The sequence below is a fragment of the Salvelinus fontinalis genome, chromosome 28 (genome assembly GCF_029448725.1).
Source record: "Salvelinus fontinalis isolate EN_2023a chromosome 28, ASM2944872v1, whole genome shotgun sequence".
NCBI lineage: Eukaryota > Metazoa > Chordata > Actinopteri > Salmoniformes > Salmonidae > Salvelinus > Salvelinus fontinalis.
In genome coordinates, this window is record NC_074692.1 from 32,298,744 (window position 1) to 32,313,255 (window position 14,512).

Consider the following 14,512-nt stretch of genomic DNA (forward strand, 5'->3'; position numbering starts at 1 on the left):
GTGTGGACTTGGGAGGGCACGGGCCCACCGAGTTTTTCCCCACAAAAGGTCTTTATTACAGACATATATACTCCTCAGTTCCATCAGCTGGTCTTCGGGTGGCTGGTCTCAGACGATACCGCAGGTGAAGAGGTCTCTGGGCTGGGGTGGGTAGATGTGGTCTGTGGTTGTGAGGCCGTTTGGACGTACTACTAAACTCTCTAAAACAACGTTGGGATGTGGCTTATGGTACAGAAATGAACATGAAATTCTCTGGCAACAGCTCTGGTGGATATTTCTGCAGTCAGCATGCCAATTGCACACTCCCTCAAAACTTGAGACATCTGTGGCATTGTGTGTGTGACAAAACTGCACATTTTAGTGTGGCCTTTTGTCCCCAGCACAAGGTTGACCTGTGTAAGGGTCATGCTGTTCAATAAACTTCTTGATATTCCACACTTGTCAGGTGGATGGATTATCTTGGCAAATGAGAAATGCTCACTAACAGAGATGTTAAGAAATTTGTGCACAAAAGTTGAGAGAAATAATCTATTTGTGCATATGGAAAATGTCTGGTATCTTTTATTTCAGCTCATGAAGCATAGGACCAACACGGTACATGCTGCATTTATATTTTGGTTCAGTATAGATAGTTAAATAGTTAACCAATAGCTACCCTGACTATCTGTATTGACCCTTTTGCATTAATTTATGACTCCTCACATACGTTGCTATTACAGTTTATCTATATTATTGCCTAGGCACTTTATCTGTACATATATGCACATATCTACCTCAATTACCTCGTACCCCTGCACATCAACACAGTAATTGTACCGTGTATATAGCCAAGTTATCGTTAATCATTGTGCATTTATTCCTTTTGCATTTTACACACAATTAAATAAAATGTGACTCGAGTATGGTGCCCTCTAGTGGCAGGTTGTCGCTAGAAGCCAAATTAAAAAGTCTGAACACTAGCCCATCCAGTTTGCCTTGTCAGGCAAGCCACTGATTTTCATGTAGGCTACAACTTTCAGCTGTGTCCATTGTTTCCGGATTTGAAATACAGACCAGCCTATTATGGAAATTTCCGTTAATGTATAGTGGAATCCCTTTCTATGGTGTCACTCTGACCACAGACTTTGTCCCGCCTTCACAACTGCTGAATCCCTACACATTAACTTACCTATTGTTGAATCTTGCCTTTCCCCTTCACGTCTACAGTATATATATATATATATATATCTTACCCAGGGACTGCAGTTGAAAATTATTTAAAACACACACTTTATTAAACAAGAAATGTTGCACCGTCCCTCTAAAACTAACATTTTAAAAAGTGTTCCCATTCCCAACATATTTATTCACCCAGCCTCAGGGACAAGCTCACAGCAGTCATTCACCCAGCCACAGGGACAAGCTCACAGCAGTCCTTCACCCAGCCACAGGGACAAGCTCACAGCAGCCAGACAATGGGACCAAATGGTTAGCCATCTTTATTATGAAACATTGGACTGAATCACACAGCTGTTACAACCTACTGGCAGACAGACCTCTCCCAGCTCAGTGTAAGGTACCTGTTACATAGGACCACTGTCACTGTGAGGTAAAATAAGTCTGTGTTAAACAATGGCACCCTATTCCCTATATAGTGCACTACTATAGACCAGAGCCCTATTCCCTATATAGTGCACTACTATAGACCAGAGCCCTATTCCCTATATAGTGTACTACTGTAGACCAGAACCCTATATAGAGCACTACTTTAGACCAGAGCCCTATATAGTGCACTACTTTAGACCAGAGCCCTATTCCCTATATAGCGCACTGTGTATGAACACAGCACATAAGTGCCCTACAATTTGGCCAGAACCCTATAAAGGGAATAGAGTGTCATTTTGGACTCAACTTCAGTCCCCTGGCGTTGCCCCAATCAGGTCTGACCCTTCACTAAGACCTTGGGGGGGGGCTGTTCTGTTCCAGTGGCTATATCGGCCACTCAGATATACATATATACGTGTGTTAGTCTCTCGTGATGACAAATAAGATTTGGTTCACGGTGACAAGATTATATTTATGTCGAGAGAAAGGCGGTGGGGTTCCGATTTTGAAATGTGTATGTTCTGTTTGACAATACGGGTGGGAGTGACGACGATGAGCTGACTGGAGAGTAGACTTACAGCCAACAGACTGGATAGTAGACATACAGCTAAATGTGAGGAGTCAGAACTACTGTTTTCACTTCCCACTTTGTCTTGAGCAGACTGCAGTGGGTGGGGTATACAGCCGCCTTATAAAACACAGAGGGAGATAAATGCTTTTGGTTCAGGAGGTCTCAGAATACAAATGGAGAAAATATGTCCAATGCAAAGAAGAGCATCCTCATAAAACAGAAAATAATGGAAACTGAAGTATTTTATGAGTACTCTTCCGTTTTCCAATCCTAAAAAGTCATTTTGGACCAACGGGGAGAATAAAACAGAGACAATTATCAACCAGTCAATTACACTTGTAACTGATAACAATATTGGCTTATTAAATCGGTTGCCATTTTGTTTCAGTCTGCTCAGTGGACTGGCTCCAAACTGAGTGGATGGACAACGATGAGGGCTTGTTCCACAGAATACAGTGCAACTACAGAAGCAGAGAAGTCAAAAGGAAAACATTTCAGCACATACTTCCAGGGCCTAGCTAACATTTCATTTTGGGGTGTGACAGACCAGGGTGAGACTAGAGAACAGGAAACAGAAAATAAGAAAAGCAGAACCACAACTTTTCATTCTCTGTCAGAAAAAAACTCCTTCCACAAATTAGTGCTACCACAAGATGCATACGGTACTCAAGCTGTAATTTCTTGTTCTTCCTCTTTTTAAACAAACAGCAAAACTAAAAACACAGGATTTTTTTTTTAATCATTTCCTTCTACTCCCCCCCTCCTTAGTTCACCATCTTTAACATGGAAGTACTCTAACCATTTATGTTTTCCTGTCTTTTTCATGTTAATTTAAGAAAATAGTAGAAAGTTAGTAACGGCCTCCAACTCTCACCAGGAGGAGAAACCTGTCTGATCCAGGGTCCTGCGTAAAGGGTAGGCTGGGGCGAGGCTGCAGCCAGGCGCCGGAGCGAGGCTGCTCCTGGGCTGCTAGGATGACATGTATGTGTGAGGAAAGAATGGACGAGAGGATGTGTGGGGAGATGGGGAAGAGAGAGTGGGGGAAGGTACAGAGAGAAGGGAAAAGAAGACATACATTTGGTTGTGGGGGTGAGGAAGGGAGAGAGAAAGGGCTACACACTGGTCAGGTGATCAGTCCATTGGTCTCTTTTCTCCATGTTTCTTTGTAAACTCTTCTGCGTTCTTAAAGAATTTTTTCCGGTCCTTTGAGTATTCTTCTGCTAAGTCTGCCCTCAGGGGGTGCTCTGGCTGGGGGTCGTTCACCAACGCAATCAGGGACTGAATTACTGCAGAATAGACAGGGAAAACAAACGCATTACTACAAAATCAATTACTACACTGAGAACCTAAAATGACTAGTGCAAGTTTTCTTTTCCTGTCATCTGCTCCAGTGTCAGGGTATTACGGAGGAGGCAGGTTGCTCCAGTGTCAGGGTATTACGGAGGAGGCAGGTTGCTCCAGTGTCAGGGTATTACGGAGGAGGCAGGTTGCTCCAGTGTCAGGGTATTACGGAGGAGGCAGGTTGCTCCAGTGTCAGGGTATTACGGAGGAGGCAGGTTGCTCCAGTGTCAGGGTATTACGGAGGAGGCAGGTTGCTCCAGTGTCAGGGTATTACGGGGGAGGCAGGTTGCTCCAGTGTCAGGGTATTACGGGGGAGGCAGGTTGCTCCAGTGTCAGGGTATTACGGGGGAGGCAGGTTGCTCCAGTGTCAGGGTATTACGGGGGAGGCAGGTTGCTCCAGTGTCAGGGTATTACGGAGGAGGCAGGTTGCTCCAGTGTCAGGGTATTACGGAGGAGGCAGGTTGCTCCAGTGTCAGGGTATTACGGAGGAGGCAGGTTGCTCCAGTGTCAAGGTATTACGGGGGAGGCAGGTTGCTCCAGTGTCAGGGTATTACGGGGGAGGCAGGTTGCTCCAGTGTCAGGGTATTACGGAGGAGGCAGGTTGCTCCAGTGTCAGGGTATTACGGAGGAGGCAGGTTGCTCCAGTGTCAGGGTATTACGGAGGAGGCAGGTTGCTCCAGTGTCAGGGTATTACGGATGAGGCAGGTAGCCTAGTGGTTAGAGGAGGGTGGCCTAGTGGTTAGAGGGGGTAGCCTAGTGGTTAGAGGGGGGCGGCATGTAGCCTAGTGGTTAGAGGGGGGCGGCATGTAGCCTAGTGGTTAGAGGGGGGCGGCATGTAGCCTAGTGGTTAGAGGGGGGCGGCATGTAGCCTAGTGGTTAGAGGGGGGAGGCATGTAGCCTAGTGGTTAGAGGCAGGTAGCCTAGTGGTTAGAGGGGGGAGGCAGGTAGCCTAGTGGTTAGAGGGGGGAGGCAGGTAGCCTAGTGGTTAGAGGGGGGAGGCAGGTAGCCTAGTGGTTAGAGGGGGGCGGCAGGTAGCCTATTGGTTAGAGGGGGGAGGCAGGTAGCCTAGTGGTTAGAGGGGGGCGGCATGTAGCCTAGTGGATAGAGGGGGGCGGCATGTAGCCTAGTGGTTAGAGGGGGAGGCATGTAGCCTAGTGGTTAGAGGCATGTAGCCTAGTGGTTAGAGGCAGGTAGCCTAGTGGTTAGAGGGGTCCCGACTTGACACGTATGCGAAACTCAACTTTCAGGAAAATCCAGCACTGTCATGTGTGTAAAAGTCCAAGCTAATGTTTCAGCGCTCCCACCAGAGGGCTGACCGCACTCCCACCAGAGGGTGAGTATGGGGAGACTGAGGCTCACCCACCTTGGTCCGTTTTGGTGGCTGGCTTCCAGTTCTCTGCGCTGATGACAGGCAGACACACCTGTCCCTTCTCGTCGATGTTGGGGTGGTAGATCTTCGTCTTGAACGTGATCTTGGGGGGCTTGAAGGGGTACTCAGCGGGGAAGATTAATTCAATCCTGAAAGCTCCCTTGTCATAAGGAGCGTTGTCCTATTAGAGAAGTAATGTGTAGAAAATAAACCACAGTTAGTGCGACAATGACCATACCCAAGGAGCAACCCGTGTAACTCTGTAACGACATTCCATACATGTAATAGTTCTATAACTACAACAGGGCTTCTGTGACCTTAATAGCCTTCATGAGAGAATTGTGAAACCATGACGATGATAAGGAATAAAAAAAACACTTACAGGGACAATGAGACCTTGCCAGGTCAGTATGTTGGATTCATCCACTTGAATGTTTCGGAAGTTTTTCATTCCAGACTTGCGAATCTCTTCAAGTTCCTGAAAAGAGAGCGACATACTACATTATGACATGTTAAGCGACCCCTCCAATGAGGAAAAGGAACATGAGTGTAATGTACAATCCTACTCTTAGGAAGGGGTTAGGACAACTTCCAATGACTGTGGCTCCGCATTCACTACAATAAGTCAGATGTCATTCAAGTCATTATGCATAAACAGAGAGCCATCTGCCTGTGAGGCATCAATGTCCGTGAATGAAGCAAATATGGCATCGACATGTCTTGTTGATGTAAACAAACCTAAAAGCCAGAAAGCTTACTAATTCATGTTTTGTCAACACAATTCAGTTTGCGGAGTGTTTATTATTGGTTAGGTCTAGAAAACGTTTCGGTTTCGTTTACTGCTGCAAACCTTCATGATGACCTCATGAGATAACTGCACCATGAGTAAATGTTCTACAATGCCGTCGTGTTGATAAGAGCCATATCTGGCTGACTATCTAACGTTAGTAGTATAGGCCTATAGGCCTACATAAATGGCTAGCTATCCAACGTTACTGTTTGTGACAAACTATAACTATCAAATATAACACTTGACTAAATGTACTTCCACAACCATATGTGCAGTGATAGTTAATGCTATTAGTTAATGCTATTACTAGTTAACCACTTGCGGTTTCGTTTCTAAAACGAAAGCACATAGTTTATAAAGTCGTTAACTACTACATTAGCTGACTAGCGAGATAGCTAGCTAACGTTACAGCAGTTAACGTGACTATAGCTAAATCGCATTGATAAACAGGGCTAACTTGAAACGTTAAGTAAAACCTTTGTGCGACTTGCTAATCCTCTAAACATTGGGACAATGAGATTGGGCACCTGACTCACATTGTAAGTGAAACGCCCTTTCTTGGTTTAGCTAGGTAGCTAACGCTATTTGGGCGATATGGGGAGCTAGCTAGCTAAAGTAGCTAGCCATCAAACAAACCGCTCAGACAGTTGGCGTAGCTAGCTACAGTAGCCTAGTTCAATAATGAAAATTGTTCAGCAATCGCAAGGTTGTGACAATAAGAATTCGATGTGTCAATTTTTCCTTCCGTGCCGGAGATTGGTGTCAGTTCTAAGTATTTGCGAGCAACATTGCATACTGGTTTCCCTGTTGTGATCCTCAATTTGGCTTAAATTTGCCGGTGTTTCCAAACCAGGAGTGTATTAATTACGCTGATTCTGTGACAAACCGTTCCGTCTGACGGTATGTTACAAAACGTTTTGCAACGAAAACGAGTTTATATTGGATAGACTGAGGTAGGTCCCTCTCCGTTTCGTTCTCAAACGGTAAACTGTTTCCGATGTAAGAGGTAATGAATACACCCCATAGTTTGAGCTAGCTAACCTAACTAGCTAACGAAAGCTATCTAGTCAACGAAACAGTGACTTCTCGCTTTTAGCGGGACATTATTTCAACACACAACGTTACGGGACAAATACCCATCATGACCGCAGCTTTGGGCTGAATAATGACTAAGCCCTTAGATAGACCATTCGGCTTAAATGTTGATATATATATGAAAATAGTGCGATCATGAGATTTACCTTGTGCAGTCTCCTGCTCGCCGCCATCTTGAATCTACTGTGGGTACCCAGAATACACTGCGGTGACAGGGCGGCTTGCTTTCGCAGTTCCAAAAAGCGACGCACTGGATGCATTATGCGGATACAAATTGTCCGACTTGCGTTTACATGAACTTTACAACAGCCATGTGATCAGAGGACATGGAGTTTCGACTGCAGTCGACATGCTCCTCACTCGTTGCAATTTGCAGTAATCCTCTACATTGTGGGAAGCATTTGTCAATCATTAGTGTTATTGTTTGACAAACGCGACCAAATACATGACTGAGACAGGAAGAAAATTTGCCGATATTCATGATTCAATTGGATATGTACAAATGAATGTGATATTTCAGGCTCTTGCTGCCCAATTGATAGCAATGTACACACCTATATTTAAGTGTTTGATTTGGGAACTGGAGACATGTTTATTTCGGCAATACAAAAAACAACGTTTCTAAACAATGGCAACACTGCCATGTTGCACCGAGCATTACTGCTGGAAAACCACATCAGTATCCGACTTTTTGCTGTAGCAGATGCACCTCCAGTTTGCAGTCGGTTTCTTCAGCCTTACCAAACAAGCCCACTCTTTTCACTCCGCTTTGATACAACGTGATTTTCAAAGCAGGTTAGGAGAGCATTTTCGCTAATCCTACCCCCTTTCCTAACTTTAGCCTCAGTCGCCTAACCTGCTACGTTAATTATTCTAAACTGCTGCGTAAATTCTCCTATTCTGCTACAAAATGCACTTCGGTAACGAAGTGGCGTAAAAATAGTGTTACCAGTTCCAAAAAGGCAATGGGCCGCCTTCCAAAGTGTGTTTCGTTATGGGGATAAAAATTGTCAGACTTGCGCCTACATGACGACTACCTGAACTTTACAAAAAACGTGATCATATGTCACTAAGTTTTGACTGCACTCAAAGAGAAGAGGTGAAGCGAGAGGAATTGCCTAAAATGCCCAGAATCTGTCTTTTCCAGAAGGTAGCGTATTTTGTTTTGCTCACAAAGCGAGGAATTTTTTGAAATGGAGGTCCATGAGTGTCGAATTTGGTATGGCTTGTTTTAATCGAATAGAAATTTCGTTATGCTTGTTACGAGTGTAACCTAACGTAGCAGGCGTAAAATAAACGCCTGAAACTAGATTCCCTACATCTTTTAAATATATATATTTTTTTATTTCACATGTATTTAACCAGGTAGGCCAGTTGAGAACAAGTTCTCCTTTACAACTGCGACCTGGCCAAGATAAAGCAAAGCAGTGTGACACAAACAACAACACAGAGTTACACATGGATTAAACACACGTACAGTCAATAACACAATAGAAAAAAATCTATATACAGTGTGTGTGCAAATGAGGTAAGATTAGGGAGGTAAGGCAATAAATAGGCCGTAGTGGCGAAGTAACTACAATATAGCAATTAAACACTGGAGTGATAGATGTGCCTAAAATGACTCTACTGGTCTCGAAGAGAAGAAAAATAACAGGCCTCTTCTGCACTGTTCAACCAATCCAGTAAATGTAGAGGAGTTTAAGATTAGGGTTGAATGCGGGAACCCCGGTTACAGAGATTTACGCCCAAAACCCCTCCCTTTTCCCATGATAAATGTCTGTGAGAAACCAGTAAATTATAATAAATCATTTATATGAACAGCATTGCGTGAAATGGAACTGTTTAATTATATTTGATGTTTAAATCTGGCTTCTCTACGGCCTCTGCATGATGAATCATCAACGCTCAGGGTGGGGAGAGACAGCCCATCTCAGTATGGAGCGCAGTCAACAATTAATTCATTTACCCAATAGAGCATATAGCTCAAATCAAAATGTATTGGTCACATACACATGGTCAGCAGATGTTATTGCGAGTGTCGCTAAATGCTTCTGCTTCTAGATCCGACAGTGCAGCAGTATATAACAGATACTATCTAACAATTCCACATCTAAACCTAATATCTAACAAATTCCACAACAAATCCTAATACACACAATCTAGTAAAGGAATGGGATGAGAATATATAAGTATAAAATATATGGATGAGCAGTGACAGCGCGGCTAAGATGCAATAGATAGTAAAGAATAGATAGTAAAGGATACAGTATACATTATACACATATGAGATGAGTAATGCGAGATATGTAAACATTCTTAAAGTGGCATTATTAAAGTGACTAGTGTTCCATTTATTAAGTGGCCAATGATATCAAGTGGAGAAAGTGGAACGTTTTAAGTTCCTCGGTGTACATATCACCGACAAAACTGAAATGGTCCACTCACACAGACAGTGTGGTGAAGAAGGCGCAACAGCGCCTCTTCAATCTCAGGAGGCTGAACAAATGTGGCTTGTCACCGAAAACCCTCACCTAACTTTTACAGGTGCACAATTGAGAGCATCCTGTCGGGCTGTGGGCTGTATCACCGTCTGGTACTGCAACTACACCGCCCACAACCGCAGGGCTCTCCAGAGGGTGGTGCGGTCTGCACAACGCATCACCGGTGGCAAACTACCTGCCCTCCAGGACACCTACAACACCCGGTGTCACAGAAAGGCAAAAAAAGATCATCAAGGACAATAACCACCCGAGCCACTACTTGTTCACCCCGCTATTATCCAGAAGGCGAGGTCAGTATAGGTGCATCAAAGCTGGGACAGAGAGATTGAAAAACAGCTTCCATCTCAAGGACATCAGATTGTTGAACAGCCACCACTAGCAGTGGAGAGGCGGCTGCCTACCTCTCCACTGCTATCCGGTCGATGTGCTCCCTTTGCTGTTTCCTGAAGTCCACGATCATTCCTGAAGTCTAGCAACATCTATGGGATTTTATGTTTTTCTGTCGTGCGTAATGTGAAGTAGCCTATATTTTATGTATTGGATAACAGCACAATCATTTGGTCTTTTCGGGGTTTGGGCTCATAAAATGTAATTAATATATGTCCAATCAGGGTCAGGTAGCACCAGGCTTGCATTTTCGAGCAAAGCTCTAATCAAATCCAGACATAAGCCTATTTATATACTGTAATGAAACAGGCAGGGAGCAGGTCTCGAACCCTCGACCTTCTAGCCTGAGGTCCGGCGCGCTATCGACTGTGCCATAAAAGCATACTCGCGGTAGAGTCGATATCGAGTTTATAAACCCAGGGTCATTACAATACTTTATAACGCTTTTGAATGACACTTCCGGTTTTGTCGGGAAATACCGGATTACTGGTATTTGACAGTTGTGGCTACTTTGCGTGATGTATTGTTGTCTCTACCTTCTTGCCCTTTGTGCTGTTGTCTGTGCCCAATAATGTTTGTACCATGTTGTGTTGCAACCATGCTGTTGTCATGTTGTGTTGCTACCATGCTGTTGTCATGTTGTGTTGCTACCATGCTGTGTTGTTATGTGTTGCTGTTTTGCTATGTTGTTGTCTCTCTTTGTGTAGTGTTGTCCCTCTTGTCGTGATGTGTGTTTTGTCCTATATTTATATATTTTTTAATATTTTTACTTTTAATCCCAGCCCCTGTACCGCAGGAAGCCTTTGGCTTTTAATGCCAGCCCCTGTACGCAGGAAGCCTTCCATCCCTAGAATGAAAAAGTGATTCATTCTAGGGATGGAACATTTGGAAAATACCGGGAAAATATTAAACCTTAGTTAAAATGGGAGTGTCGCCTTGTTAACGCAGAGAGGAAGAGGCAAAGTGAGGTTTTACTCTCGCCAAAATAAACCCAATGCGTTTCTATGGGTTTATTTTGGACCTAAACTTGTTGCCTGCCTTCCCACCTTTGGGACAATGACTCCCATTGTTAGGTTGGAAACATGAGCATCTCGTCATTATATACAGATCTCTGTATGTAATCCAGAAGCAGAAATTGCTCGCTTTCCATTTCCCCTGACAACCAGAACATCCGATTTGGTAGAGACCGTTATGAGTGTACTGATAGGACACGTGACATCCCGGAAACTTTGAGAAAAAATACATTATGTGCTGTATAGGAGTTGTGCCTGCTGTTCACACGCGTATCGACCCTCTCATTGGCTAGAATGGTCCCAGCTGATCTCACCTCCTCCCGCTTGCCTTCCATCTTTGAGTATTTCGATTGTTAGAGAGGTCACATGTCTATCTTGTCAATGGGCTTGTTTGAGTGGTAAGGCCAAAGCAACAGACTGCAGACAAACGTCGAGGAGTGAAGTCGGGAGGAGGTGCATCTGCTACAGACAAAAAGCGGACACTGATGTGGATTTCCAACAGCAAGGTCAGTGCAACATGGCAGTGACTGACATTGTTTATGAAAGGATTTTATTTATTTATTTAATATCGAAATAAACATGTCTCCAACCCCATATCAGGCATTTACAAACTGAAATCATGTGTGTGTATATATCATGTGTGAGCCTCAAATATCACATTAACTTGTACATATCCACTGTACGCATATGAATCGTGGCAAAGTTGCTTTCTGTTTTTAGTCAAGTTTTTTGTCACTTTAGCGTGGATCAAACAATAACACCCTTATGATGGTTGACAATTGAGCCTCCCACTATGCAGGTGATGGCTTCAGGATGAAGCTTTTTTTTGTGTGCTTTAACCATTTGTACATTGTTACAACACTGTATATATTTAATATGACACTTGTAATGTCTTTATTGTTTTGAAACTTCTGTATGTGTAATGTTTACTGTTAATTCGTTTTGTTTGTTTCACTTTTGTGTATTGTCTACCTCACTTGCTTTGACAATGTTAACACATGTTTCCCATGCCAATAAAGCCCCTTGAATTGAATTGAATTGAAGCTGGTGAAGAGCAACTGAAAAAACTTAATTGAAACTTCATGACCTTTAATCAAAGGATTTTTGTAAAGTTCACGCAGTCGACATATAGATGCAAGTGAGATCATTTTAATGCCCCACAATGCAACACACTTTGAAAGGCTGTGACCAACGACTTGACAAATGTATCTACTTGAACGTACCCAATCTTTGCTGTAGTCATCTGCAGTTGCTTTTCACCAACCTCATTCATCATGCAGCCATCGATCTGCGTTGTGGGAGGCTCGATTGTCAACCAATCATTATGGTGTTTTTGTCTGAGTCATGCGAATGTGACCAAAGACCTAATTGAAACAAGAACTAACTTTACAGGATTCGTGTATAAGTGAGGGCATTTGATTAATCTGGCCCAGATGAAAGTTGATTGTATTTGTTTTGGAACCGGGTTTTCTCCCATGCGTGAGCCAGATTCCCTGTTCAAAGCCCATGGCGAAGTCGGCTCAAAACAAAAGCAACGTAATTAAGCACGTAGACTAATTAGTACGATTCTGGGTTTTCACATGCAAAAGTGATTGCTTTTTATAAAAACGCGTTGTCTGCCTTCCCAAAGAAAAATAGTTTGAAAATTCTAAAAATGCATTTTTTATGGAAAATAGATGTTTTCAGAACGATGCATCATGCTGCCTTGTTGACAACATGACCGAGCGGCGCAGATTACTGTTTGATTTGAGAAGGGCGTTCCTCCCTAACGGTTTTTGCCCCTTCGCGTCACGTGTCATAGACTGGTGCCTCGCAGCTCAGTATAATCTACTCCGCCCATTTACAGTGGACAAATGCATGAGGCTCTCTCTAACCAATTGATATTACAATAGTATAACCAACATAACCCCTCAAAAAAAGTGTATAAACGATGCCAACACTGCTGTGTTGCACTGAGCTTTGCTGTTGGAAAACCACATCCATGTACAGCTTTCAGATGTACCTAATACTTTCAGATGCACCTGTCTGCCAGGGGCACACTCCAACACTCAGACATAATTTAAAAACAAAGCATTTGTGTTTAGTGAATCTGCCAGATCAGTTGGTAGGGATGACCAGGGATGTTCTTTTGATAAGTGTGTGAATTGGACCATTTCCTGTCCTGCTAAGCATTCAAAATGTGACGAGTACTTTTGGGTGTCATGGAAAATGTATGGAGTAAAAAGTACATTCTTTTATTTAGGAATGTAATGAAGTAAAAGTCGTCAAAAATTTAAATAGTAAAGTAAAGATACCAAAAAAAACTACTCAAGTAGTACTTGAAAGTATTTTTACTTAAGTACTTTACACCACTGCATGTAGGTAGGGGTAAAAGTAACTAGGCAGTCAGGGTAGATAATAAACAGAGTAGCAGCAGTGTATGTGGAGAGTGTGAAAGTGTGAGTTGGAGTATCAGTGTAGTGAGTGTGTGGGTAGAGTCCAGTCAGTGTATGGGTAGAGTCCATTCAGTGTGTGGGTAGAGTCCAGTGAGTGTGTGGGTAGAGTCCAGTGAGTGTGTGGGTAGAGTCCAGTGAGTGTGTGGGTAGAGTCCAGTCAGTGTGTGGGTAGAGTCCAGTCAGTGTGTGGGTAGAGTCCAGTCAGTGTGTGGGTAGAGTCCAGTCAGTGTGTGGGTAGAGTCCAGTGAGTGTGTGGGTAGAGTCCAGTGAGTGTGTGGGTAGAGTCCAGTCAGCGTGTGGGTAGAGTCCAGTCAGCGTATGGGTAGAGTCTAGTCAGTGTGTGGGTAGAGTCCAGTCAGTGTGTGGGTAGAGTCCAGTCAGTGTGTGGGTAGAGTCCAGTGAGTGTGTGGGTAGAGTCCAGTGAGTGTGTGGGTAGAGTCCAGTGAGTGTGTGGGTAGAGTCCAGTCAGCGTGTGGGTAGAGTCCAGTCAGCGTATGGGTAGAGTCTAGTCAGCGTGTGGGTAGAGTCCAGTCAGCGTGTGGGTAGAGTCCAGTCAGTGTGTGGGTAGAGTCCAGTCAGTGTGTGGGTAGAGTCCAGTCAGTGTGTGGGTAGAGTCCAGTGAGTGTGTGGGTAGAGTCCAGTGAGTGTGTGGGTAGAGTCCAGTCAGTGTGTGGGTAGAGTCCAGTCAGTGTGTGGGTAGAGTCCAGTCAGTGTGTGGGTAGAGTCCAGTCAGTGTGTGGGTAGAGTCCAGTCAGTGTGTGGGTAGAGTCCAGTCAGTGTGTGGGTAGAGTCAAGTCAGTGTGTGGGTAGAGTCCAGTCAGTGTGTGGGTAGAGTCCAGTCAGTGTGTGGGTAGAGTCCAGTCAGTGTGTGGGTAGAGTCCAGTGAGTGTGTATACAGCACCGCAAGAATGTTAGTACAAAAATAAGGTGGCCAATGCAAATAGTCCGGGTAGCCATTTTATTAACTGTTCAGCAGTCTTATGGCTTGGGGCTGTTAAGGAGCCTTTTGGTCCAAGACTTGGCGCTCCGGTACTGCTTGCCATGCGGTAGCAGAGAAAACAGTCTATGGTGGCTGGAGTCTTACACAATTGAGAAGTTTGAGAGCTGTGTGCTTTCTCTGCCCGACATATTATATGCTATATGTGTGCAGCGCGCATGTGATAAATAATCTAAGTAACGAATGAACAGCTTTGGGAATCCATCTGTTTAAAACATTTTTTTTTTTTTTTTTACATAACCTAGATTAAAAATAGCATTATTACAATATATTTTTCACTGGCCCAAGCGGGCGACTGACAGGGTTGATCGACTGGCCTGGAGGGTTTCCAGCGGGCAGCCCTGTTTGTCGAGCTCTGCTGATACCACAGTATTTTCTGGAGTATTTTATGTTTCTGAAGAGCATGAGAAAAAATTTAAACATTAC

General features: G+C 43.9%; 1 protein-coding gene across 1 annotated transcript; it reads right to left on the bottom strand.

The window, feature by feature from the left end:
* Nucleotides 1–1,460: 1,460 nt before the first annotated feature.
* Nucleotides 1,461–7,005, bottom strand: LOC129826600 (ubiquitin-conjugating enzyme E2 L3-like). Its single transcript, XM_055887504.1, has 4 exons — nucleotides 6,897–7,005; nucleotides 5,248–5,343; nucleotides 4,860–5,046; nucleotides 1,461–3,441 (listed from the first exon to the last, which is right to left on the bottom strand). Exons 1-4 carry the CDS (start codon nucleotides 6,921–6,923, stop codon nucleotides 3,287–3,289), a joined length of 465 nt encoding a protein of 154 aa, XP_055743479.1. The 5' UTR covers nucleotides 6,924–7,005; the 3' UTR covers nucleotides 1,461–3,286.
* Between the last annotated feature and the right edge of the window lie 7,507 nt (nucleotides 7,006–14,512).